The sequence below is a fragment of the Macrobrachium rosenbergii genome, chromosome 5 (genome assembly GCF_040412425.1).
Source record: "Macrobrachium rosenbergii isolate ZJJX-2024 chromosome 5, ASM4041242v1, whole genome shotgun sequence".
NCBI lineage: Eukaryota > Metazoa > Arthropoda > Malacostraca > Decapoda > Palaemonidae > Macrobrachium > Macrobrachium rosenbergii.
In genome coordinates, this window is record NC_089745.1 from 46,337,960 (window position 1) to 46,363,993 (window position 26,034).

The window sequence follows — 26,034 nt, forward strand, 5'->3', positions numbered from 1 at the left end:
TTTGCAGCCTCCTTCACTTCAGTTTCATAATGATAAGTAACAATGATATAGCAGTAACACACTGAACTTTGATGTTGCTTTTTATTTTTTTTTTCGCTTTAGATTTTGTTTCAAACCTTAAAACAAACTTCATGGAAAGGATTTAGTTTGTTTCTTTTAAGTCTGATTTGTAAACTTAGCAATTTTAGTAACAATGCTGATTTCTTTGTATTTGTCATAGTTCATCCTGGTGATATTTATGCTAAGGAAATTTATGAAGTTAGGAAAGATAAATACCACGTAACACCTTTACGTAGTTGTTGTTATTGTAAATAAGTTTAACACTATCACAAATTCTTATTTATAGGCCCATAGACTTCAGCCGAGAGATTTGTTCTTAAATTAGATATCAGAGCTTGAAATTGGATCGAGGTACAGAGAAAGAACTTGTATCCAGGTTAGAAGAAACCATAAGGAATGAATGATAAGTAAAAGGGGGCAGAAAGCACTAAAGTTTTGAGGATGCTTCAGAGAAGCTGCAGATCATTTATGTTGTATTCAGTGCTAACAATACATGATTAATTGTGGATATGTGAAAATGATTCTATAAATAGGATATAAAATAAAAAATATAGAAATAAATCCTTTAGGTGAGCTTTTAAGCATGTTATATATAGTAAAAAAGCCTTGTAAGGTTCCTTGCTAAGATTGGAGTGCTTTATGTACCTCTGCATCCAATGTGCCTGGTAGTAATATTACTTTGTAAAATAAATAGGTTCTTACTGTGTATAAATATATGAAACATTTTTATGCTTCTTAGATGCCAACATATTACTCAACAGAACATGAAATTTTAATTTTATCCTCAATAACCTCTTCAACTTCTATGCATCCCTGGTCTCCAGGCAAAGTCAGGAAGTGATGGCCCTTAAAAGTGGAGGTGAGGTCTCTACACTATTAGTTTTACCAGACAATAGAGTTAAGATTTCTCTTTTCTAACTAGTGTTTAGCCATCCTTTCAGCATTATATTTTTTGTCTGCCTAACTGGCCTGAAGGCTGTAGTAAAAGAAATAGGTTCATATTTATGAAAATGTTACATTGGAAAAAGTAATTTTATGCTCCTATTAATGTGTTCACGTTGAAATCCTCCAGGACAACTATTTGCTAGTTGCATCCTGATGCAAATAATAATACTAAAGAAATTGTTTATTTTGTTGGCAGTAATTTTTTTTTAATTACATGTGGGGTTTTATTTTAGCACTTAAATGAAAAATATTTGTGACTAATATTATAAAGGAATTAATAACTGTAATATTCAGAGTAGGAATTGGCAGGTTGTCTTGTGATGAAAGAATCCAAAATTTCTTATATATGTTTATCTGTTTCATTATAGCATTTCCACATCTCAGTTCTTGAGCCAAAGCCGATCCTCGCCTGCTTTAGTCTTCCCTAACTTTCGAAGAGTAAACAACTTGAAAGGTTATGGAGACGAAGGATATGCCATAGATAGAAAGTGAAAACTCATGGTGACATTTTATGCAACATAGGTAGGATATATATAATTTTCAGTGAATTAATGAATGCTGTTAACAGTATGGAAGATGAGTAGTGTTACTCAGACAAGAAAGGTTCAGAAATGGTAGTGACTTATTGGCACTGAAGTAAAAACCTATAGAACTTTTCTTGTATTCATTTTGAAAAGTTGGTGGTCTTGGTGGCTTGGACAGCCTCCCTGGTTCTGTCTGCTGAGATGATTTTGGGCACCTTGTTGTTCTGTGGGGATGATACAGTAGAGAATTTCATGTACTTGTTGAATCCAGAACAAAAAAAGATAAACTATAAAAGTACATATACAGGTGGTTGTTATGAAATATTACACATGTTATTTACAAGTACTCTTGGATTGCAGATGTTTACATTTTACAGTGTTGTGTTTAAGTATGTTTTCAGTGTACATGTAGCCCATGAAAAATTACCAGAAAATTTGTAAAAACATTAGTACGAAGAAGAAAAAATGCACACTCGAAAGTTAGGGATGTGGCCATTATAAAAAATGAGGAAATGGTTGCATATGCCTTAAAAAGATTTTAGCATGTATCTTCTTAATTTGTTAAGAGATAGATAGCCATATCACATTCCTATATAAAAAGATTTCATCTTTATATATTTAAAGATAGTCATATTGCACTACTCAGCAAAATATTGGGGATACTTCAAAACCACCAGCTTTTGCAAAGACAGAATTGCATTTTTTTTTTCTGGAAAACTTTAGATTTTCATTCCCCTCCCTATTCAGATTTTTAAAAGCTACAAAATGTATAACTACTAGTGTCTTAGAAGTGATATGGAAGATTTTAGTAATTACAGACAAAAATTCTCTTGTAACAGGTCAAGCTATTATTCCATGAAGTACTGGATATGAAGCTTGTATTAATATTGAAATTGTATAAATTCTACTCTAGTCCTATTCACTAGGTTTTTATTGAGTATTTTAAGAGTTGTTATGAACTCTCTTAATTTCTTTTTGGATATATTTCCCTCTCAAAGCCTCAAAATACCAAGGAAAATAAAGAAATTCTCCTTTCCTGGAGGAGTTTCAATCCACAGCAGTCAATCAACCCAGTGCAAGCACTAATCTCAGTCTTCTGACCAGTATGGATCTAAATTCCACTTGGAAAGTAATTTTTCATTCATTTCCTTTAGGATTTGAAGCTTTACAAGGACAAAGTATCCTAAGATATTAGGAAATGGAAAGCTAAGAGATCATTTGGCTATTAAAATCCATACTCATATATGTTTTGAAGGAAATAAAGATGCTGTCAAAGCAACATTATTTTACAATGAGCAGACTTGTTCACTTTGTCAGCATCCTGGAGCATCATTAGTAATTATTACCAGATCAAGTATGACCATTCCTGTGAGTGGTTGTTTAGTAATGCAATATTATCATTTAAACTTACTATAACAAGAGCACAGAGTTCCATTTCTAGACTTTCAAAAGGCTTGCCATAATTATTTATTCTTCAATGAGGGGTGAAAATTTGAGCATGGTAAAGCTGGAGAAGTTGGACAGATGTGTAAATGGCAGGACAATGACCTATGGGAAAGGCCAGGAACTTCCTGAAGAAAAAATACCTTCAATAACTGGTAAACTGAATAAAATAATGAACTAAAAACTGAACAGCTAAAACAAATTCAACCAGTTAGAATGTGGTATTCTTCAATTAAAAGAACAGCACTTTAGGTGATCTTGTATCTTCTCTGAATTGGTGAGACTTGTTGGACACACATATTTGATGGATACCCCACATTACCCAGTTCTTAAATGTAGAGGATGCAGTTGATAACGTAACACTGGAGTACGTATTTTCAACTTTAGGTTCTAATTTCACCCAGCATTGATTGTCATAACACTGATACAGATATTTTGTCAGAGTATAGCAATTATCTAAATCATTAAACTCAAAATGTTTATTAGATGAATATGATTTTTATTTGTAAAAACAAAACCTCTGGGCCATCCACTCACAGTAACATGGTAATAATTACTGTGAATATGAAAAAGACCTTTCAAGCTGTGACTTTGTCCCTAAAGACTCTTAATTTACTTAAAGTTTTAATTTACTAGATCATGAGTTTTAATTTACTTAAAGTTTTAATTTACTAGATCATAACTTTAAAACTGAGCTTAAAGTTTGGCTATCATATCATATTATTCTACATTGATGATTAATAACAAGTATCATCGGTTTGTAGGAGATGGAGGAGGATGACTTGTGTTTTTATAGTAAGCATAGGATTATTGTTTTACCAAGGCCTTAATCTTTGATGTTCCAGTTCTGTACAGTATACTATTTGTTAGCAATAGGGAAATTTATGCGTTTATCTTAGAATGTGAACAAAGTCTGTGTGTTAACCACATTAAAAATGTATGTATAAATACAGCAGTTTTTATAAATTTTGCTTTATGTTTTACTCATCATTTTAAGTATCCCCTAAAAGAAACATTCATTCTTTAATAATCTTTGGTTTGTAGTGCCTTATTGTATTGTCCAAATGCATTCTCTACTGTATGCCCTTGCAGAATTTTAGTTAGATACTAGATACTTTATTGGTTGGTGACCTTTTCACTGATAAAATGCTTTCCAAGGTACAAGTCAATGTTATTTTGAATGCAATGACTTAGTAATATTTATTGAAGAGCCCTTGCACTGATGCTTTCATTTGTATTGAAGAAAATCCATTGTGGTGTTGAGTGAAGTTTATACATTTTTAAATGAGAGGGTCAGTATTGAAGGATAATTTAAAGGTGTCAACATTTTTAGTTACTGTTGGTAAACTGTATTTTTATTTTATAGTCATCTGTTGCTTGTAAATAGTGTAATATCATTAGGAGGTTTTGATACAGAATAAATTGAAATTGGGATTTCACAGGTCATATTTCACTACAGGATTTGATTGTGTTTCAGGTTACTCGGTAAGCTAGTTACTGATGAATTGTGCCTCTACTATTTTATCATTTTATGAACAATATTCTCAGAAGAACCTTTGGTATGCTCCTATATTAGAAATTAGATTAGATGCTTGTATTCTTGCAGAAGCTTTATTGTATAATATTTATGCTTTGTATATGCTGATATTTAAATGTTTTATACACAGATATTAGGTCTAAAGAGTACAGTAATTTTAGTCAATTAAAAGCTGCATTAGTAACCATGAAAACTGTCCAGTATAGCATAATTTGGTCATGCCATATAAAAAGAACTTTGTGTCATATTTCAGTACCTTTCATTGCCTGTTTCTTTTCTGATGATAGTCCAGATGTAATGAGGTACAGTAAGTTCTGTACAGTGAAAGTTGTTTAATCCAGAATGCCCACTAATCCAGGAGAATCTGAAGATAACCCCTTTCTGTAATAAAGATTATGATCCACTGCATTCCCAAATGTTTTCAAGTACCAGACAAGTCTTTCACCCACCAGTTACCAATTCATGAGTCAACTAGCCTCATGAACTACCTCTTTACATATAGTTGTGGTGGTGAGCATTTTTATTTTTACACAGGGGATGAATGAATATGCCCTTTGCTATGCTACCTGGCTTGCTCTTACAGTATTTAATTTTTTGTTGCCTTTATTATTGATGTTCTTTCATGCTTCATAGAGTTTCCCAGGTTCTAAAGTGGGCAATTATTAGAAGCATCAGATTTTGACAATCATTCAAAATATGAAAATGATCGAGGAAATGGAGCCCTTCATATACAGGAAGTTTCTTAACCATCTACTTAATGAAGAAACAAAAGACAGCGTCACTTTCATGTCTAAAGAACTGTCACCATTAGAAGCTATGAAAAGAAAATCCCATCTAGTTTAAGTTATAAGATTACAATGGTAAGCTAATACTGTAATGCCAACCATGAGTTAAATCCTGAGTAAGAGACTGTGTAAAAGAAACATGATATCCACTAGCCTGGCACTTCTGATAATTTAGCATCTCTCAAGCCATGTAGGTGCTAAACTAATAGACTTTTACTGTATAATTATCTTGGAATTTGGGTTGTGAGCTTGTGTCTAATTTAATATGGAAGTTGATGAGTAAGAAAGAGGACTTCTACCTTCAAGATCCAATCTGGGTCTCAAGTTAGGGGGTCTTCCTCAATGAGAAATTTATAGTGTACAAAACAATGAAATAAATGAAATTTTAAAACAGTCCAAATATTCACAAGTATAACCTTTGGTTTGCTTTGAAATAAAATCTGACCTGATTGGCAAAATTTATGTATATCTGTGAATACAAATCCACAATTTTTGGTATAAATACTTCCCTCCTTTTTTAACCTAAGAATACATTGCTCACTGTTGTTTATTTGCTGATAGGCTTTAACTACAGTAATTTGTTTTGTATTGGCTATCATTCAGATTATGAATTGAGGCTCTTGGTACTGGATGTATTTAACACATGAATGGCCTGATCAGTACCACCTTTTTTGGTATATAAAAAAGTTATGTTGCCAGATACAGTAATTTATTCTGTTCTTTGTTGATTTAAAGACTTGAAGAGACAATCTAACAAAAAAATTTTTTGCACTTCCCAAAATATAACATAAGCACAGGATTGACTGATTAATTATGAAATTTAGGTCTTGAAGACCAAGTGCCAGAACCCATCAGGATTATTCAGCGCAGAATTGTAACCAAACATTATGTTATGGTACAACTTAAAATAAAAATGTATGAATCAGATGCTTCATGATAGGAGCAGTTAATGGTTCTGAAATATTCTTATTAGTGAATCCTTTCAAATTTTGTTGTCAGTATGAGTAATTGGTACAGAGGTATATCCACATTTGCATTCATATTTTAGGATTTTTATTTTAGTATAAAAATCTTAAGAGTTTTTAATCAATATTGATATGCTTACTAAACATTAATCACCACTGGTTTCTATTATACAGTAGTAGTGTCTGGTTGGATACTCAAGCATGTCATCTCTTCAGACTTAGTTTTAAAGTCATTTGTGGCAACCATATGTGTTCACAGACCGTGAGCAATCTTTGAATGAACAGTTGAAATTTTCCACCATGTACTTTATCTTATTCATACAGATGTGATGGTTAAAACAGCTTTTGATTGCTTGCTTTATTTCTAGTCAAAGCTATTGAACATGGTTACAAAATTTGTGAAGATTTATTTTATTTCTGTTGAGACTTGTTAACAATTTTTATGATATACTGTAAGTAATTTTGTTTTGTATATAACCAAAGTGTATTTGCATATTTTTGGATTATTATTAAAAAGTGTAAATTATGATAGATTTAAAATGCCAGATTTACACTTGTTTGACTTTTCCCTTTTGATAGTGTACCTACTGTACTGCTTGTCCTCAAATGCATCACCCAAGGAACCTGAAAATATTAACTACAATACTGTAAATAACACAAGGTATGGCACCTCAAGGGGTTCACCCAGTAGGCATAACATGGAATAAAAGATTATTATTAAAAAGTGTAAATTTTGATAGATTTAAAATGCCAGATTTACATTTGTTTGAGTTTCCCTTTTGATAGTGTACCTACTGTACTGCTTGCCCTCAAATGCATCACCCAAGGAACTTGAAAATATTAACTATAATACTGTAAACAACACAAGATATGGCACCTCGATGGGTTCACCCAGGAGGCATAACATGAAATAAAAGATAAAAAAGGGGGATATTACAGTACAGTATTAAGAAATATTAACCCGAAGGTAAGTTCAAACTGTGTAGTACTTAACTTTCCTTAGTTGATAGTTCCAACAACTCGACAATAGAGCACTGTGCAAAAAAAAAAAAAAAAAAAAAAAAAAAAAAACATTGAGAGCAGAAAACAGTAGTGCCAAGATCAAGAAGACAGAAAAAGTGAAGGTGTCTGGGGTTTTGCCTAACCGTGCCATTGCTGCCATATTTGTGGAGGAATGGGTGAACTGAAGTCATGCATACAGTCACCATAGGTGAGATAAAGGCCTTCCTGCCTTGACTCCTTGCATATTCCATCACTGCGGACAAAGGCACTATTCTAGCCTAGACGGGCTATGAGAATTCTTGATATTAGTCAATCTGTCTTTGAGGACTTGCAGTACTAACAAAAAAGATCTTCCTGTCAAAATCTGTATTTCACATTTTCATATTATAGATGTACAGTTCATTAGTTCTACAAGGAGATCTATACTTTTTTTTTTTACTTACATCTCTAAAATTCATTGTCTTTAATATACAAAAGACTTCATGGAATGAGGGATTTGATGACAATAAATTAAAAGAGGTCAAACCCATTAGAATGTGCCATTCTTCATACCAGAAAGTTGCAATGAAATCATTCGAGCCATCTTCGAACTCGTCTTACTCGTTTGATCCACAGATGTTTGATTATCACAACCAAGAGCAATGTCAAATCTTGGAAACAAAACAAATAAGGAAACAGTCAGTACAGTATCCCATTATCAAATTCTTAAACTCCTGAAATGTTGCCTCATTATCAAATTCTTAATCTTCTGAAATGTTGTCTCTTAATAATAATAATGTACAGTACAAGTGAAACAAACCCCATAGGTTTCGTCACCGCTGTCTACAAGAAACTCAAAAAACCACATCTTTGCCTAGAATCTGAATACAGAATTTAGACCCAAGGCCAAGGGCTGGGACCTAAGAGATCATTCAGTGCTGAAAGGAAATTAACAGTAAGGTTTGAAAGGTTTAACAGGAGGAAAACCTTGCAGTTGCACTGTGAAACACTTAAGAGAGGGTGGAAAGTAACATCGAAGAGAGAATATGAACGGAGGCACAGTAAAAGTACTGAATGAGGTTGCAGCTGGGGGCGGAAGGGACGCTGCAAAGGAACCTTAAGTAATTCCTACAGTGCACCACGAGAGGTACGCTGGCGGCACTACCCCCCTAAAGTGAATCTTTGCCTTGATGTACAAAAAAGGTAACTCATCTTGACAAGATTTCCTGTAAGTGTTGGTAACACTGATAGTTAATTACCCAATTGGTGGGTAAAAGTTACGGGGGGGTGTTCAGTGTATTGAAACATGAACCTTAAAATTCAAATATGCCACTTGAGCCTAGCATGAAGCCATTATCAAATAACTGACTATAATCCAGTTTTAGAAAATGACACCAGGCTTCATGCTAGGCTCCGATGCTATTTTTTAATTTTAATTCATGCCTAAAAATAAAAATGCACAAAGAGATCCATTACCAAAGATTTCCTCAGGAATTGCCAAGGATGCCATTATTACATGACTGACTATAACCTAGTATTAGAAAATGACACCAGGTTTCATGCTAGGTTCCAGTGGCATTTTTGAAGTCTAGTGTCATTTTCTAAATAAGGGTATACAGTAGTCAGTTATGTAATAATGGCATCCTCCAGCAATACTGGAGGAAATCTTTGGTAAGGGGGCATCTTTGAGGGTTTTTATTTTTAGACATGAACCATAAAATTCAAATATGCCACTCGAGCCTAGCATGAAGCCATTATTACATAACTGACTATACCCTAGTTTTAGACAATGACACCCAAACTTCAAAAATGCCACTGGAGCCTAACATGAAACCTGGTGTCATTGTCCAAGACTAGGGTAGCGTCAGTTACGTAATAATGGCGTCCTTGGGCGATTCCAGAGTAAATCTTTGGTAAGAGGGTCTCTTTGTGGGTTTTCACTTTTAGATATGAACCTTAAAATTCAAAAATACCACTGGAGCCTAGCATGGAGCCTGGTGCCATTTTCAAAAACTAGGTTATAGTCAGTTACATAATACGTGTAATGGTGTCCTACGTCAATTCTGGAGGAAATCTTTGGTAAGGGGGCCTCTTTGGGGGCTTTATTTTTAGATATGAACCTTAAAATTCAAAAATGCCACTGGAGCCTAGTGTGAAGCCATTACAGTATTACATAACTGACTATACCCTAGTTTAAGAAAATGAAACCAGACTTTGAAAATGCCACTGGAGCCTAGCAGGAAGCCAAGTGTAATTTTCTAACCTAGGGTAGAGTCGGTTGTAATAATGGTGTCCTCCGGCGATTCCGGAGTACAATAAATCTACTTGTGGGTTTTTATTTTTAGGTATGAATTTTAAAATTCAAAAATCCCACTGGAGCCTAGCTTGAGGCCTGGTATCATTTTCTAAAACTAAGATATAGTCAGTTATATAATAATGGCGTCCTCCAGCCATTCAGGAGGAAATTTTTGGTAAGGGAGCCTCTTTGTGGGTTTTTATTTTTAGATATGAACCTTAAAATTCAAAAATGCCACTGGAGCCTAGCATGAAGCCTGGTGTAATTAATTTTCTAAAACTACGGTAGAGTCAGTTATATACCGTACTAATGGCCTCCTCCAGCGATTCCAGAGGAAATCATTGGTAAAGGTCCCCTTTGTAGGTTATTTTTAGATATGAACCTTAAAATTCCAAACTGCCAATGGTGCCTAGCGTGAAACCTGGTGTCATTTTCTAAAACTAGGGTATAGTTAGTTATGTAATAATGGCGTCCTCTGGCGATTCCGGAGGAAATCTTTGGTAAGGGGGCCTCTTTGTGAGTTTTTATTTTTAGACATGAACCCTAAAATTCAAAAATGCCACTGTAGCCTAGCAGCATCCTCCAGAGGAAATCTTTGGTAAGGGGGCCTCTTTGTGGGTTTTTATTTTTAGATATGAACCTTAAAATACAAAAATGCCACTGGAGCCTAGCATGAAACCTGGTGTCATTTTCTAAAACTGGGGTATAGTCGGTTGTGCATTAATGGCATTCTCCTGCGATTCCAGAGGAAATCTTTGGTAAGGGGCCCTTTTTGTGGGTTTTTATTTTTAAATATGAACCTTAAAATTAAACAATGCCACAGGAGCCTAGCATGAAGCCTAATGTCCTTTTCTAAACTACAGTATAGTCAGTTATGCAATAATAGCATCCCCCTCAATTGTACTGAGGAAACTTTGGCGCATTTTTTACTTGTCGTTAATTTTAGATATGATCCTTAAAACCCATAAACGCAACTGGAGCCTAGCATATAGCTTGGTGTCATTTTCTAAAACTTGGGTATACTGTAATCAGTTATGTACAAATGGCGTCCTCGGGTGATTCCAGAGAAAATCTTATGTTAATGAGGCATCTTTGTGGGTTTTTATTTTTTTGATATGAACCTTAAAATTACAAATACCACTGGAGCCTAGCATGAAGCCTGGTGTCATTTTCTAAAATTAGGGTATAGTCAGTTATGTAATAATTGCGTCCTCCAGCAATCTGGAGGAAATCTTTGTGGGTTTTTAATTTTAAATATGAACCTTCAAATTCAAAAACCACTCTGGAGCCTGACATGAAGCTTGGTGTCATTTTCTAAAACTTGGGTATACAGTAGTCAGTTATGTAATAATAGTGTCCTCCAGAGATTTCGGATTAAATCTTTGGTAAGGGGGCCCTGTTTGTGGGTTTTTATTTTTAGATATGAACCTTAAAAATTTAAAAATGCCACTGGTGACTGGAACCTAGCATGAAGCTTTTTATCATTATCTAAATCTAGGGTATACTGTAGTCAGTTATGTAATGACATCCTCCAGCGATTCCAGAGGAAATATTTGGTAAAGGGGACCTCTTTGTGGGTTTTTATTTCAGATATGAACCTTAAAATTCAAAAACCCCACTGGAGCCTGGTGACATTTTCTAAAACTAGCCTATAATCAGTTATGTAATAATGGTGTCCTCCAGCGATTCCGGAGGAAACCTTTGGTAAGGGTGCTTCTTTGTGGGTTTTTATTTTTAGATATGAACCTTAAAATTCAAAAATGCCACTGGAGCCTAGCATGACGCCTTGCAACATTTTCTAAAACTAAGGTACTATATTGTCAGTTATGTAATAATGGCGTCCTCCAGCGATTCTGGAGGTAATCTTTGGTAGGGACCCCTCTCACTGGGTTTCTATTTTTAGATATACTGTAAAGCTTAAAATTCAAAACTGCCACGGGTGTCATTTTCCAAAACTAAGGTATAGTCAGTTATGTAATAATGGCGTCCTCCAGCAATTCCAGAAGAAACCTTTGGTAAAAGGGCTTTTCTTTGGGTTTTTATTTTTAGATATGAACCTTAAAATTCAAAAATGCCACTGATGTCATTTTCTAAAACTAGGGTATAGTCAGTCATATAATAATGGTGTCCTACAGTGTTTCCAGAGGAAATCTTTGGTAAGGGAGCCTTTTTTATGGGGTTTTTATTTTTAGACATGAACCTTAAAATTCAAAAATGCCACTGGAGCCTAGCATGAAGCCCTGCAACATTTTCTAAAATTAAAACTAGAGAGAGTATTTTAATCAAAACTACGGGGCACGGAAGAACACATATTACTGCTGTTTTTACGCCGATAAACGATAAATACGTAAAGCTCGTATTATAATGAAATCAAGTGAAAATAGCAAACGAAACCGATTTTTTTTACACAAAACAAACATGCCCCAAATGGCCAACATCATCTATTAACAAAAAAATAGCTAAATTAATTTCACAACAAGACGCATTTAAGTTATATTTTTACTTACAAACACTTCGTATAACGAAAAATACCCTTGCCCCACATAAAGTATCTAGAGCAGTGATTCTCAAACTGGGTGCCGTGGCACCTTGGGGTGCCACAGACAGTGCCTAGGGGTGCCGCAAGATTGTCATGAGTTTTGTCTTGGCTAGATCATCTCAGTGAACATTTGCAAAAAAAAAAAAAAAAAAAAAAAAAAAGTTTGCAGAAGTCTTCATACAATTATTATCAGTGTGTCTACTCTAATACGTTCACACAAACATATATATGTATATATATATATGTAATATGGAAAATTTTATTCATTAAATAAGAAGTTAATTCATGCGATATGGTGGGATGGTGAAGAAGGGGTGCCATGGTAATGATTACATTAGTTAGGGTGCCATCACTCAAAAAAGATTGAGAACCACTGATCTAGAGATTCATTTACGTTAACTAGAAACAAGAAAACGCTCTGAACTGAGTTAAATACGGCGAAATAAGCTTACCACATAATCTAAACCAAAACATTGATCGCTATGATAGCAATTTATAATACAAAAGCAATATATGAATATACACAATATTACTGGATACAGTGAATTAAAGCATAACATTTTACAAGATCCATGGAAAAGATGCATATTCGTTATGTTGATGTTTGTATAATACGATATTATGTGAACATAGAGTACAGTACAATGTAGGCTCGGCTACCTTATATGTATACAATATATCACAGTGTAGGCTAAGCTAATTCTTGTTTGTTATTCAATTTCTCTTTTTACTGAATTATCATAAGTCACTCTGCATGAACCCAGAGAATTAGCTGATATTAATAATTACTATACCATGTATGTATAGAGTGTACTTTACAGCACAGTCTAGGCTACCATATATGTACACATGGTACTGAATACCCTAGTGTAGGCCAGGCTATATTCAAGATATGTTTTTTCCAACAAACGATGGTTTTTTTGGAACCTAACCCCATCATAAGTAGGACAATACCTGTACAAGCATTTTTAGTTTTTTTGTGTTTGAACTTAGAAGGGTTCTAAGTATTTGCAGATTTTAGCTATTTGCTGGGGGATGTGTGGTACACATCCCCCGTGAATATGGAGTAATTGGTGAATATTTTTCTGTGAAAAATACCACGAATGGGCGAATTTTAGACGAATAAAGTGTATATATGTTCCATAGAAAAATCCATAAATAGGTGTGTCCGTGAATCGTGAGAACGCGAATACGGGAGGTTTACTAATGGTGTCTCAGGCGATTCCAGGGGAAATCTTTGGTAAGGGGGCCTCTTTGTGGGTTTTTATTTTTAGATATGAACCTTAAAATTCAAATAAACCTCTGGAGCCTAGCATGAAGCCTGGTGTCATTTTCTAAAACTAGGGTATACTCAGTTATGTAATAAAGGTATCCTCCGGTGATTCTGGAGGAAATCTTTAGTAAGGGGAACTCTTTGTGGGTTTTTATATTTAGATAAAGACCTTAAAATTGAAAAATGCCCCTGGAGCCTAGCATGAAGCCTGGTGTCATCTTCTAAAAGTAGGGCATAGTGAGTTATCTAATAATGGCTTCAAACTAGGGTAGTGGCATTTTTTGAAGCTTGGTGTCATTTTCTAAAACTAGGGTATAATCAGTTATGTAATAATGGCATCCTCCGGTGATTCCAGATGAAATCTTTGTTCAGGGAACCTCTTTGTGGGTTTTTATTTTTAGATATGAACCTTAAAATTCAAAAATGCCACTGGAGCTTAGCATGAAGCCTGGTGTCATTTTCTAAATCTAGGGTACAGTCAGTTATGTACTAATGGCTTCATGCTAGGCTCTAATGACATTTTTGAATTTTAAGGTTCATATCTAAAAATAAAAACCAACAAAGAGGCCCACTTACCTAAGATTCCAGAGGACAACATTATTACATAAGTGAATATACCCTAGTTTTAGAAAATGACACCAGGCTTCATGCTGGGCTCCAGTGGCATTTTAGGTGGGCAGGATCTATAATTATATCAACAAACACACACCCAGCATCTGAATGAGATGAACTTGATAAAGATCTTACACCTATAACCACACCTTCTGCTTCTTAAAGGCCTTGCATATACAAGACAAGAGACTGTTAGTGAACTAGGTACCCTTAGTGATTCCCTCCAACCTGCAACTACTGAAAACCTATACAAAATGACCGCCATATTCTAATGTCACCACACATACTTATGACAAAAAAGTTAAGTATATCTTAGTGTAACCAACCACTGAGCTGATTAACAGCTCTCCTACGGCTGGCCCAAAGGATTAGATTTATTTTACATGGCTAAGAACCAACCGGTTACCTAGCAACGGGACCTACAGCTTATTGTGGAATCCGAACCACATTATGACGAGAAATGAATTTCTGTCACCAGAAATAAATTCCTCTAATTCTTCACTGGCCAGTCGGAGAGTCAAACGCTCGGCCAACAGCGTGCTAGCCGAGAGCTCTACCCACCCCTCCAATGAAGAACTATACTTATGACAGGGGGATACAAACACCTACTTCATAATTACAGCATCTCTCACCTAAAATCTACAGCACTATTCATTTCCCATAATTTACCCAATTATACAGATCTGTTAAGCCTGTCTAATGTGTTAAACCCTAAAAACTACTTTTGTAAATTAACTGCTACTTTCAACATTACCAGTAAGGACTAACTGGCAACCCCACCACTAAACTTTCCCCCTCACTCACTTCTGATGCATATCTAAATATATTTACATTCATGAAACTTGTCATCAATATATGTAAGCAGATAATCAATTAACAGTGATAAAGTACCAAAGCAGATTAAACTAACACCAAAGAAAGAACATCGCACTGAAGCCAACATATTTAATAGCATATCTTAAGATACAATTCGTTACGAGTCATCAAGAACCAAAATAAACAGGTAACAATTATTATTATTATTATTATTATTATTATTATTATTATTATTAAGGGCTCTCACATATCACGGAATCCGATCAGTTTGTTTTATTTCGAGAAAGAAATTAAATTCTACGAAACAACTGATCAAATGTATAAGATTCTTCATGAACTCAGACACAGAAGAACAATGAGAACCGTCATCAAATTACGAGATCTTACAACATTAACTGAAAATATGCTATAGCAATATGACTTTAAAACCGAGACTACTGCTAAGATAGATACACTATGTTTAAAAGTTTGATCTTAATTTCCTCAGCCCATATGGAAAAATAAGAAATATTAAGAAAAACGTATTTTTTATACTAAAAGAAGTATAACTGAGTAAACCCATTCCTCAAAGGAATCAATCGTTTCACATCCAGCAAAGTCAAGATTCATTTCACAACTTGAAGAAAGTCACATAGTCCTTGAAGACGCCTGAAAGAGCTCCGATTCCTTAGAATGTGCGTTGAAGGATCCGAAGGAACTCACAGTTCGGAGTCTCCATGGAATACTTATGCAAATCTCTGAAAAAAGCCATATGTAAAGTTTCCAAGGAACAGGGAATCGTCATAGATCTCGTGCCTTTAAATAAAACTAGGCTTAGCAAAAGCTACCTGTTTCTGCATCATTCAAATAATGACTTCAACAACAGTTCAATCAGTGTTGTGTTGCAAGACTAGAAGTGCTGAATATGTAAACCGCCTTGCACGAACTCAAAACAGTGAGCGAGTATATCTCACCCGGGGCCATAAAACCGATCGTAAAATCTGGAAACTCTGGCCTCGTGATTTAGCTGACTCAGGATCACGCAGTACCTCGTCAGAAGCAAACATTCCAGCCATATCTATAACCCCGCCTTCAATAAGAGGCGTTTTCGTGGAAATTCCATGGAACTGGGGCTGGACAAAGTGATGTAATTCAACACCCTCCAATCAAACATTCTACGGAGGAGTCTTTTACACCTCCTCCTAAGATCATTTCCAATCAAATCCTCTAAGGAGAGATTTTAACAACACCCACCACCGTCCTTCCCAATCAACTGTTCGAGGGGAGGCCTTACAGATAAAATCTTCCAATGGGACACTGAAAGGGGAGGAGTTGGAGATAACAAGAAAACCCAGGGATTCCAGAGAAACCAGAAGCCAGAAGAACAGCATTGAAGTTCTAATCCACCAACCTGGGAAGACTTAACTTCCCCTTGCTTTTGTGCTCCCAAACAGACTTAATTGAACTGTCTAGCAGAGTGATTTCAAGATAGTAACTGTAACTGTAATTTGTACTTAAGTTGTAGTTAACTTTCATCATTAAAGTAAAGAAACTACTGTCTCGTCTCCATCACGCCTTTCTGAGAGATATCATTACCTTAATATAATTCCCTTTGAAATAACAGACTCGTAAGCGGCCGACGACGGGAGAGACACTGTGGACGACTGTTTCAGCAACTTAGAAGAAATATGCAGGTAAGAAGGGAAATAAATATGTCGGGCACGACATAAATGGTGGCAGCGGTGGGATCCAGAAGGCCAGACAAAACAAACAGACATTAACAAGAATAACAGGGCAATTACTTAAGTTACAGTGAAACGAAATCTACAAAACGAACTTAGATTTTACGACGGCAAGCATAACTTACATGAGGAAATAAAATCCTGCAACAGAGCGTCAAACAGAAGTGAACAAAAACAATATTGGTGCATCACGAAGAAGCAAAACACATAGAACGATTAACGACAACAAAGTGAGCCAAAACATCTGCAGCAACAACAAGCAGCGAGTGTGTTTAATAAACTGTCGCTATGTGTGTGACAGAAACAACGCTGTGTGTTTCAACGAAGCTCCAAAGGCAGCGACAACAGAAAAACAACTTACTGACTACGAAAGAATTCAGCAATAACAACAACCTGTAAGTTATCAAGAAAATGAGATTTACTGTTCTCTCTCTTTAAATGTGTGAAGAATTTCTAAAGTTATATAGAGTGAAGATTATTTAAAATCTCTTTATCAAATTGAAAATTAAGGAAACTCTCTCTAGTGAATTAATTTTTTTGCATAATTACCATTATTATTCTATGATAATTGTTTAGTTAATAATTCAGATAGGGAAATAATTATGTTTTCTCTCACTCGGTTGGTGATCAATATTTTGAGTAATTATATGCAATTTTTTGTACTCATTGTGATGAAATTTTTTTGATGATATGATCTCCAGTTTCACATAAAATTTTTTTTTGTGTAACTGAATGTTTACTTTTGAAGGATTTAATTTACTTGTGCACTTAAACTCAGTTTAAGAATTTAATTTTTTTTACTGTTATATTTTGACAGTTTCTTTTATTTTATGATACTGTGCGCATAGTACAGTATAACATTTTTTTTATATAGAAACAGGAAATGGTGTACTCAAATTAAATAATAATTTTTTTTGGTACAATGCAAAGAGTTTTTGACGAATTACTGAACACAGTTAGCCATTCACAATACAATTTAAGACCGTTGACACTCAGATGTAGCTGAATTCCAAGACTAATTTCCCACTCAACTTTAGTGCAAGGAAATATACTAACAATAATAACATAACTAACCAGAACCAAAATAGTGTTAATAATTCTAATATTACTAACAGTAATAATAATAGTAACAATACTAATAATACTCGCACCTCCCAATATCGCAATATGAATCAAGCAGCTGTAATAACAACAGCCACATGCTTCTGTGGGCAGGTGGAAGACTCAAATCCTGACAAAAGTCGACTCAAATCTTATACAGTAAATCACTGGCTCACAGATGCAAATAGTTGCATAACTTCAGGGGGAATAACAGATGAAGGAGCTAAAATAAATGAGGCCTTGCTTCTAGTAAGTTCAGAACATGGTGACGCTCACAAAACTCTGAATTCCAAAAGTTTCGGCAACTTAAAAGAAATATGCAGGTAAGAAGGGAAATAAATATGTCGGGCACGACATATGTGTATGTATGTAAATGTGCTAGTATATATGTGCAGGAGGTAGGTATATATATATATATATATATATATATATATATATATATATATATATATATATATATATATATATATATATATAATTTTTTTTTTTTATAAATATTACTGCTGTTTAGCCCTCGATGTATTTAGGTGTAGGAATATTAGTCAGATTGACCTCGACAGAGAACATCTCTGTCCCGCAGGTAAGCCAGGCAATTCAAAATAACGATCACAGCAGAGACAGATGGCGCCCGCGCATAGGCTGGGTAGTTAAAAAAAAAAACAAAATATGCCTATGGCATTAGGGACCTAAACCTCAGAGAGGGTTTTCACTCAATAATCTCTAGTAATGGTGGCCTTAAGCTATCTTTCCCTTTAATCTATGCATTCGGCGATGTCTTTGTCAAGGTCGGAGTGCCTGGGGCGTCGTGTAAAGAGGCCGCCTCACCTTGCGGGAACGCGAGCGAGGTCAGAGAGAGACAGGCCACAAACGAGGGAGTACGCCGCGTAGCGTGCCAGAACGGTGTCCCTTTGTTCCTTTACTCCACTTTTGCTCCTACGTCTATATTAATTAGTGAATTGGGAAGACTGCTAGTATCACGACCTCTGAGTGCCCGTTGTGTGCGCAAACGACTCGACGTTCAAGGTAAGTCCGATTCTTGTTCAAGCTTCGTCGATTGACTAATAACTTTTCTGTATTTCAGTTTTCTTCGTTTCATTCTCCAGCCACCACTTACGGGATATGCTATTACGAAGTCTAGATTAAGCCAAATTATTATATTGTTAGTGTTAGCCGAATTGTCCCAGTAAGTCTCGGGGATTTAGGCAAGCAAGTCATTTTAATACTCTGGTATTCGTTATGCCTAGCGCTCATTGTTTGGGGAGAACCGTTGTGTTTCTGCATTTAATACCATCTTAACAAGTAGAGATTTTTTCTGCATCCGCAGTTGGTGACGTTTATCATAAAGTCTTTATTCCTTGAATATTCTTTGTTAAGGTTAATTACCCTTAACTGGTGACCTTTTTGATTAATTAACATCTGTCTTTGAGGTTAACTCGTGGCTTCAAGAGACAGGTTACGTGTATTCTTGGCATGCAGGGCCGTGAAACTTTACGTAAATTAACCAATAACTGATCAGCAAAGACACCCACGTAACATTAACGACCTTGCGTAGAATCTAAAGTAAATTTTAGAGAAAGAATCTGGAGAAAAGGAAATTAATTACATTAATTCCAAAGATAAAAGTCAAATATTGAATTCCATTTTACTCTTCCAAACAAGGAGCCAGGCATAATAATAAGCAATAAGAAGAATAGTTAGAATAACAGGTATAGTGAGAATTAGCGTAGGTAGGAAAGGGTGCATCGAAAGCAGAGCGATTCATAATTTGTAACGTAGTGAGAAAGGGCATTTTTACCGTGTTCGGACCGTTCAAGTTAAGTCGTCCAGTAACGAATCCTAAGACTGAATCCGCGGAGCCCATTTCATGTACACAAAGTAATTTAGTAATCGCGTCGGTAACGTATCCGATCGTTATTGTTTTCATATAGCGGGAATCATTCAAAACACCGTGTCAGTGAAATAGCGAACGAATGGAAATAGTAAATTTGCCATAAAACACATTTTTTTCAGTAAAGTAAATTTGGTCCCATCCGAATCACTCCTTAAACGGACGTTTTCACCGCGGAAAATACATAACAAAAGACACAACGTTGTTTGGTAATTTCATTTTCCATCCTTAATGTAAAACGCTATGCATGATTGGTATATTTAGAGTAAAATCTGGATACCTGCATTTGTTTCGTTCGTTGTTTTGAATTTTGTGCTAAAAAGAAAATACCCGCCGCGCGGTTGTTTTGAAATTGTTTGAACTGGAGGACCTGCCATTTTGGTGTTCCTTCGCCGAGAGGTTGCTTTGAATTTAGGCCTAACGGGACTTGGCCGCCATCTTAACATCCTGTTATTGTCATTCTTTGTGTTGACCAAGCTCTGTTTTCAGCCACCTTTTGGGTCTACTTTCTTTGGTGTAGTAAACCCACCTCGCAATATCTTAGCTAGACAGACTTCGGTAGACAAAACCAAGATATAATTTAGTCAGGGAAAGATAGGCCTTAGTTAGGATTAATACAATAACAAGTTCCTATACAAATACCTGCGGGAAAAAAAAACCATATAAAAAGAATTTTAAATTTCACGCTAAAATCTTGTGACGTCACGCCGGCTCCTTTGAAGGTCAGATAAAACATCGCTAAGGAAGCCAAGACGACGTATCTGCATTTTATTTAGAACCATGCCATTGTGCTCTTATCAAATCTTTGCTTAACATGTTCTCAAGCAGCAAGAAATTAGCTGGTTGAAAATCTCTCTCTCTCTCTCTCTCTCTCTCTCTCTCAAGTAAGCCGTGAAGTGATAACCTTTCGAGTGTACGTGACCCGCTTCAAAGAAAGACGGTTTCGAGTGTACGTGACCCGCTTCAAAGAAAGACGGGCCGACACAGAAATTAAATTAATAAGTAAAAGAAATACCTCTGTCCCACAAGTCAGATGAGGACAAGTTAAGCTTTTACAGTGATAAATTGCCGGTCGACTGAGGCCTGGTACCCATATCCATAGCGAAACCATAGTTTTCACACTTTGAAAGAAGAGCGGCTAGCACTGGGACCAACCACTCAAGAGTACCTAAAAAAAAAAAAAAAAAAAAAAAAATCACTTTATTCCAGTGCCAATAATTTGCTGCACTGTCCTCAATTGACCTGTACACGGCACACCCAACTACAGTGCCACCTTTTGAAAGGGTGCCACATCACTGAAGAGACACTTCCTCGCTGTCCAAGTACGCCCGTCAACCCAGTTAGACACCCTTCCCCACAAGAACCATGGCAGCAGAGCATTATAAAACCTTCCTGGGGCTGGGGACGGGGGCAGGTCTCACCAGCTCGGAACTTACCACCTGGGTCAAGGAGTAAGTGGACGACTTGGCCAAGCGGGAGAAGGAAGAAAGACGCGAGCAGAGGAAGTATGAGGAAGAGCAGAGGAAGTATGAAGCCGAGCAGAGGAAGTATGAAGCCGAGCAGAGGAAGTATGAAGTATGAAACCGAGCAGAGGAAGTATGAAGAAGAACGAAGGGTGTATGAAGCCGAGCAGAGGCAACTAGAAGAGGACAGAGAAGAAAGAAGACAGCAAGAGTTAGCCTGCAAGGAAAGTGAGCTAGCCTTCAAAGAGAAAGAGCTCAAGCTGGAAAGAGCGAAAATGGAGAATGCCGAAGCTAAGGCTAGACAGCAAGCCTCCAGTCCTACACCTGCTGCATCAAACGCTCCAATTTCGAGCATCAATTCCCTAGTCCCCAAGTGGACTGAGGACGAGCCAGAAGCATGGCTGGAGGAGATTGAGGCTCTTTTCGATAACTACAGCACCACAGAGACGGAGAGAGCCTTAATACTAGCCAAGCATATGGAGGGAAAAGCCAAGGCAGCGCTTCGCTCACTGGAGAAGAGCCAGAGAGGCAACATGGCGGAAGTTCGTAGAGTCATTACAAAGGCCTACGAAATAACCCCAGAAAAATGGAGACAGCGGTTCCAAGATCTTGCCAAGGAAGTCGGCTGGTCTTGGACGGAATGGGCGTGTCACAAAACCCAGTCCGGTACGCGCTGGTTCGACTCCTTGGCCTGCACGACGTTTGAGGATCTTTTCAATCGGACCATGCTAGAAGACCTTTACCAATGTGTGCCTGGGCCCCTTGCTGTATATCTTAACGATAAACAGCCCCCCACACTTATGGAAGCTTGTCGCATGGCTGATTCGTGGGAAACTTTTAATCGGTCGCATAGCACCTTGCAGAAGCGAATCATTCCTCCAGCCCACCTCTCGAACTCAAATTGCTCAAAGACTGGACTGCCGAGCAAGACCATGTGCAACTATTGCAAGAAGGGGGGACACGGTGAAGCTGAGTGCCGATACAAACTCAACACTAATAAGCAGCCTACCCCTACCAACCAGAACTCCTCTCCCGATTCATCTGCTCAGCCCTCTCCTCCAACAGTTACTGCAGGCCACCGAGCCCATCCAAAAGGCCCGTGCAAATCCTGTGGGGTTGCCAGCTACTACAATGCTGGATCTCCGGCCTGTCCACATCATGTCCCCACCACAAAATTTGTCAACCTAATTAGCACTTCATTCTCTGCGGCCGGTCCGCACCGGATCCTTTACCTCGAGAGACTGGAAACCCAGTTCATCTCGGTGGCCCATCTTCAGAGCACTAGCCTGCCCGTGACCCTTCCGGTCACAGTAGACACTGCAGCAGACATTAGCCTGATCACTAGGGCCCAAGTGCCAGCCGGTGCCATGGTTGACGGAAAAACCCGGTGGGAAATAAAGTGGATAGAAGGCCACACCATTACCATTCCCACGGTCCAACTCCAGGTTACGACACCTTGGGGCACGATACCCCACCGCCTTGGCGTGGTAGGTGGAATTCGGCCCGGAGTGGCCTTCTTGTTGGGACGGGATCTTCTCTGGGAAGCCCGTTACCAACGCCACTTCGCAGCCATGTTACCTCCTCCACGGAGGCCCCATCTAGAACTCTCGATAAAGACAAACCCCCACCTTCCGCCCACCAAAGTGGTCCGCGGAAGGGGCACAAACCAAACTATTTTAGGCCTAGCCCTCTCCAATTGCGAAGGGCTGGCCCACCAAGAGATCCTCCCTCTCCCCGAAGAGATATTCAGGAGGAGCAGTACCGCTGCAGGGCGTGCAAGCGGACAGACCACTCCACAAATTGGGAGGGCTGCCCAAGCAAGCAACGCCCAGCGGACGCCCCCGAACAAAACTCTCGGAGAGGCTACGATCTCCTGCTGGGGCAGGAATCTCTGCCGCAGCCAAACCCAAGTCGTCCGCGAGGTATTGCACCTCCGGCCCCCTTGTCAGGCATGCCTGACCCTCAACTGCTGCCAGTGCCACTTACGAGCACTGAGCAGTGCCACACTCCGTCCGCCACAGACGTTGAGCTACCAATTAAGAAGGGCCCTATGCCGGGTCTAAATCATGAGGCGAATCCTCCTCCGGGAGATTTAGGATTCCCCATGCAGTTGATCATCGCAACCGGAGAGCCTCCAGCACCCGAGACTTCTTCTTTACCAAATCTGACTCCAGGGGATGAACCCCTGGAGGATCGAAATGGTACCCCGTCTCTGGAAGACCAGGAACTGGCCTCCTCAGACGCAGAAGTCGAGATCGCTCTCGCTCCGGTTGTCGCAGCAGCCGGAGTAGGGAGCCCTCCTGTAGCTTTTGAAGTTGCCCCTGACTTCGCGCCCGCTAGCCCTTCTGGCCTGTCCCCAGAGTCGGTGCCCTCATCACCTCCTAGGCCTGCTACTGATAGGCCTTGGAGGAACCCGAAGAAGAAGAAGAAGGGGCGGAAGAGAGGCCAGTAGTTGCCGAGCCATACGCTCATCCAGGCACTAGTGCCCTCTCGGCACAGTGCCCTACCATCTCAGAATGATCCTGGCCCCTTGCCCAGAGGAGGTAGCCAGTGTGATCTCTTTTTCTTGTACATAGCCTAGACCGCCTTGAGTACGGTACATCAAATTAGTAGCCTTGTTCCTTCCACTTACCACCGAGCCGCAGTAATCACGTAAGTAGCATAACTAATTTCAATAATCTTAACTATTGTGAAACGAGCCACGATGCTCATGACACGCATGGCCTAAGACCTCAGTGAGGCACCCATTTATCATATGAGGCAACCCTCATGAATTAACTAGTAATTATTGATTGTATTAAACATAAACCAAGTTGTAATTTAGTTAGAACATTAACTCTTATGTTGGTGCTATGATCGGGTTACGATAGGTTAGGCTAGGGAATACCATAGAATGTACCACTAGGCTAGGTCTAAAAACATCATGATTGTAGGGGGTAGCCTATAATAACCGTAAGCACCTTCTAGTACTATTAGAATTAGGTAAAGTAGTGATTATAGCTCATATCCTATCTAGGGTTAGTAGTTCTGTAGCTAGGTAGGCTAACCAGGACTAATCTGCTCAGGGGAAGAAGAGTAACCTACTAGAGGCGAACAGCTTGCTTAGGACAGACCTTCACGCCCAAAAAGGGAGTGAAGGCCCTCTTAAGGGGGAGCTTTATAAATATTACTGCTGTTCGCCCTCGATGTATTTAGGTGTAGGAATATTAATCAGATTGACTTCGACAGAGAACATCTCTGACCGGCAGGTAGGCCAGGCAATTCAAAATAACAATCACAGCAGAGACAGATGGCGCCCGCGCATAGGCTGGGCAGTTCAAAAAAACAAAATATGCCTATGGCATTAGGGACCTAAACCTCAGAGAGGGTTTTCACTCAATAATCTCTAGTAATGGTGGCCTTAAGCTATATTTCCCTTTACTCTATGCATTCGACGATGTCTTTGTCAAGGTCGAAGTGGCTGGGGCGTCGTGTAAAGAGGCCGCCTCACCTTGCGGGAACGCGAGCAAGGTCAGAGAGAGATAGGCCACGAACGAGGGAGTACGCCGCGTAGCGTGCCGGAACGGTGTCCCTTGGTTCCTTTACTCCACTTTTGCTCCTACGTCTATATTAATTAGTGAATTGGGAAGACTGCTAGTATCACGACCTCTGAGTGCCCGTTGTATGCACAAACGACTCGACGTTCAAGGTAAGTCCGATTCTTGTTCAAGCTTTGTCGATTGACTAATAACTTTTCTGTATTTCCGTTTTCTTTATTTCATTCTCCAGCCACCACTTACGGGATATGCTATTACGAAGTCTAGATTAAGCCAAATTATTATATTGTTAGTGTTAGCCGAATTGTCCCAGTAAGTCTCGGGGATTTAGGCAAGCAAGTCATTTTAATACTCTGGTATTCGTTATGCCTAGCGCTCATTGTTTGGGGAGAACCGCAGTGTTTCTGCATTCAATACCATCTTAACAAGTAGACATTTTTTCTGCATCCGCAGTTGGTGACGTTTATCATAAAGTCTTTATTCCTTGAATATTCTTTGTTAAGGTTAATTACCCTTAACTGGCAACCTTTGATTAATTAATGTCTGTCTTTGAGGTTAACTCGTGGCTTCAAGAGACAGGTTACGTGTATTCTTGGCATGCAGGGCCGTGAAACTTTACGTAAATTAACCAATAACTGATCACCCAAGACACCCACGTAACAATATATATATATATATATATATATATATATATATATATATATATATATACATACATATATATATATATATATATATATATATATATATATATATATATATATATATATATATATATATATATATATATATACATACATATATATATATATATATATATATATATATATATATATATATATATATATATATATATATATATATATATATATATATATATATATATATATATATATATATATATATATATACATATACATATACATATACATATATATATATATATATATATATATATATATATATATATATATATATATATATATATATATATATATATATATATATATATACATAATATATATATATATATATATATATATATATATATATATATATATACATAATATATATATATATATATATATATATATATATATATATATATATATATATATATATATATATATATATGACTATTTATCACATCACCGTGATTCATATACAATCAGAAAGCTACAAACGTCCTTTAATATCCAATTCGCTCTACCTCGGAAATAATATATTTTCATATATGTTACCAAAGGGGAATTTCTTAGTTGATAATAAGTCCACCGTCCCGTGGGGTCGAACCAGCGACGGACGAGGACTCAGGACTACAGGGACGCACTAACCCATTTGGCCACAAGAGAGGTTATAAGTGAATATCGTCTCCTATCAACTCACCCGTCGAACTCAGGTGTTTTGCATTTGGAGACGATATCCACCCACCTCTGCCATGTTGACCGTGTAGTGCGTTTGTCGCACGTAGCCATATTATGACTATTTATCGCATCACCGTGATTCATATACAGTCAGAAAGCTACAAACGTCCTTTAATATCCAATTC

At 37.5% G+C, this 26,034-nt stretch overlaps 1 protein-coding gene and 1 long non-coding RNA gene across 3 annotated transcripts in view; one reads left to right on the top strand and one right to left on the bottom strand.

The window, feature by feature from the left end:
• The window catches only part of LOC136838740 (golgin subfamily A member 1-like), a 111,576-nt gene extending 104,766 nt beyond the window's left edge, over positions 1-6,810 (top strand). Inside the window, exon 14 of one of the 2 annotated variants that reach the window (XR_010853102.1) lies at positions 1,374-1,509. Coding sequence is in view for 1 of the 2 variants with exons in the window: in XM_067104193.1 (XP_066960294.1) it covers positions 1,374-1,396 (23 nt within the window). In the remaining variant the exon portion in view is untranslated. Of the gene's footprint in view, positions 1-1,373 lie in introns of both variants that reach the window. The other variant, XM_067104193.1, reaches the window with a different exon arrangement.
• Positions 1,616-26,034, bottom strand: part of LOC136838741 (uncharacterized) — a 36,431-nt gene continuing 12,012 nt past the window's right edge. Inside the window, exon 3 of the long non-coding RNA XR_010853103.1 lies at positions 1,616-1,753. This is a non-coding gene — a long non-coding RNA (uncharacterized lncRNA). The remainder of the gene's footprint in view (positions 1,754-26,034) is intronic.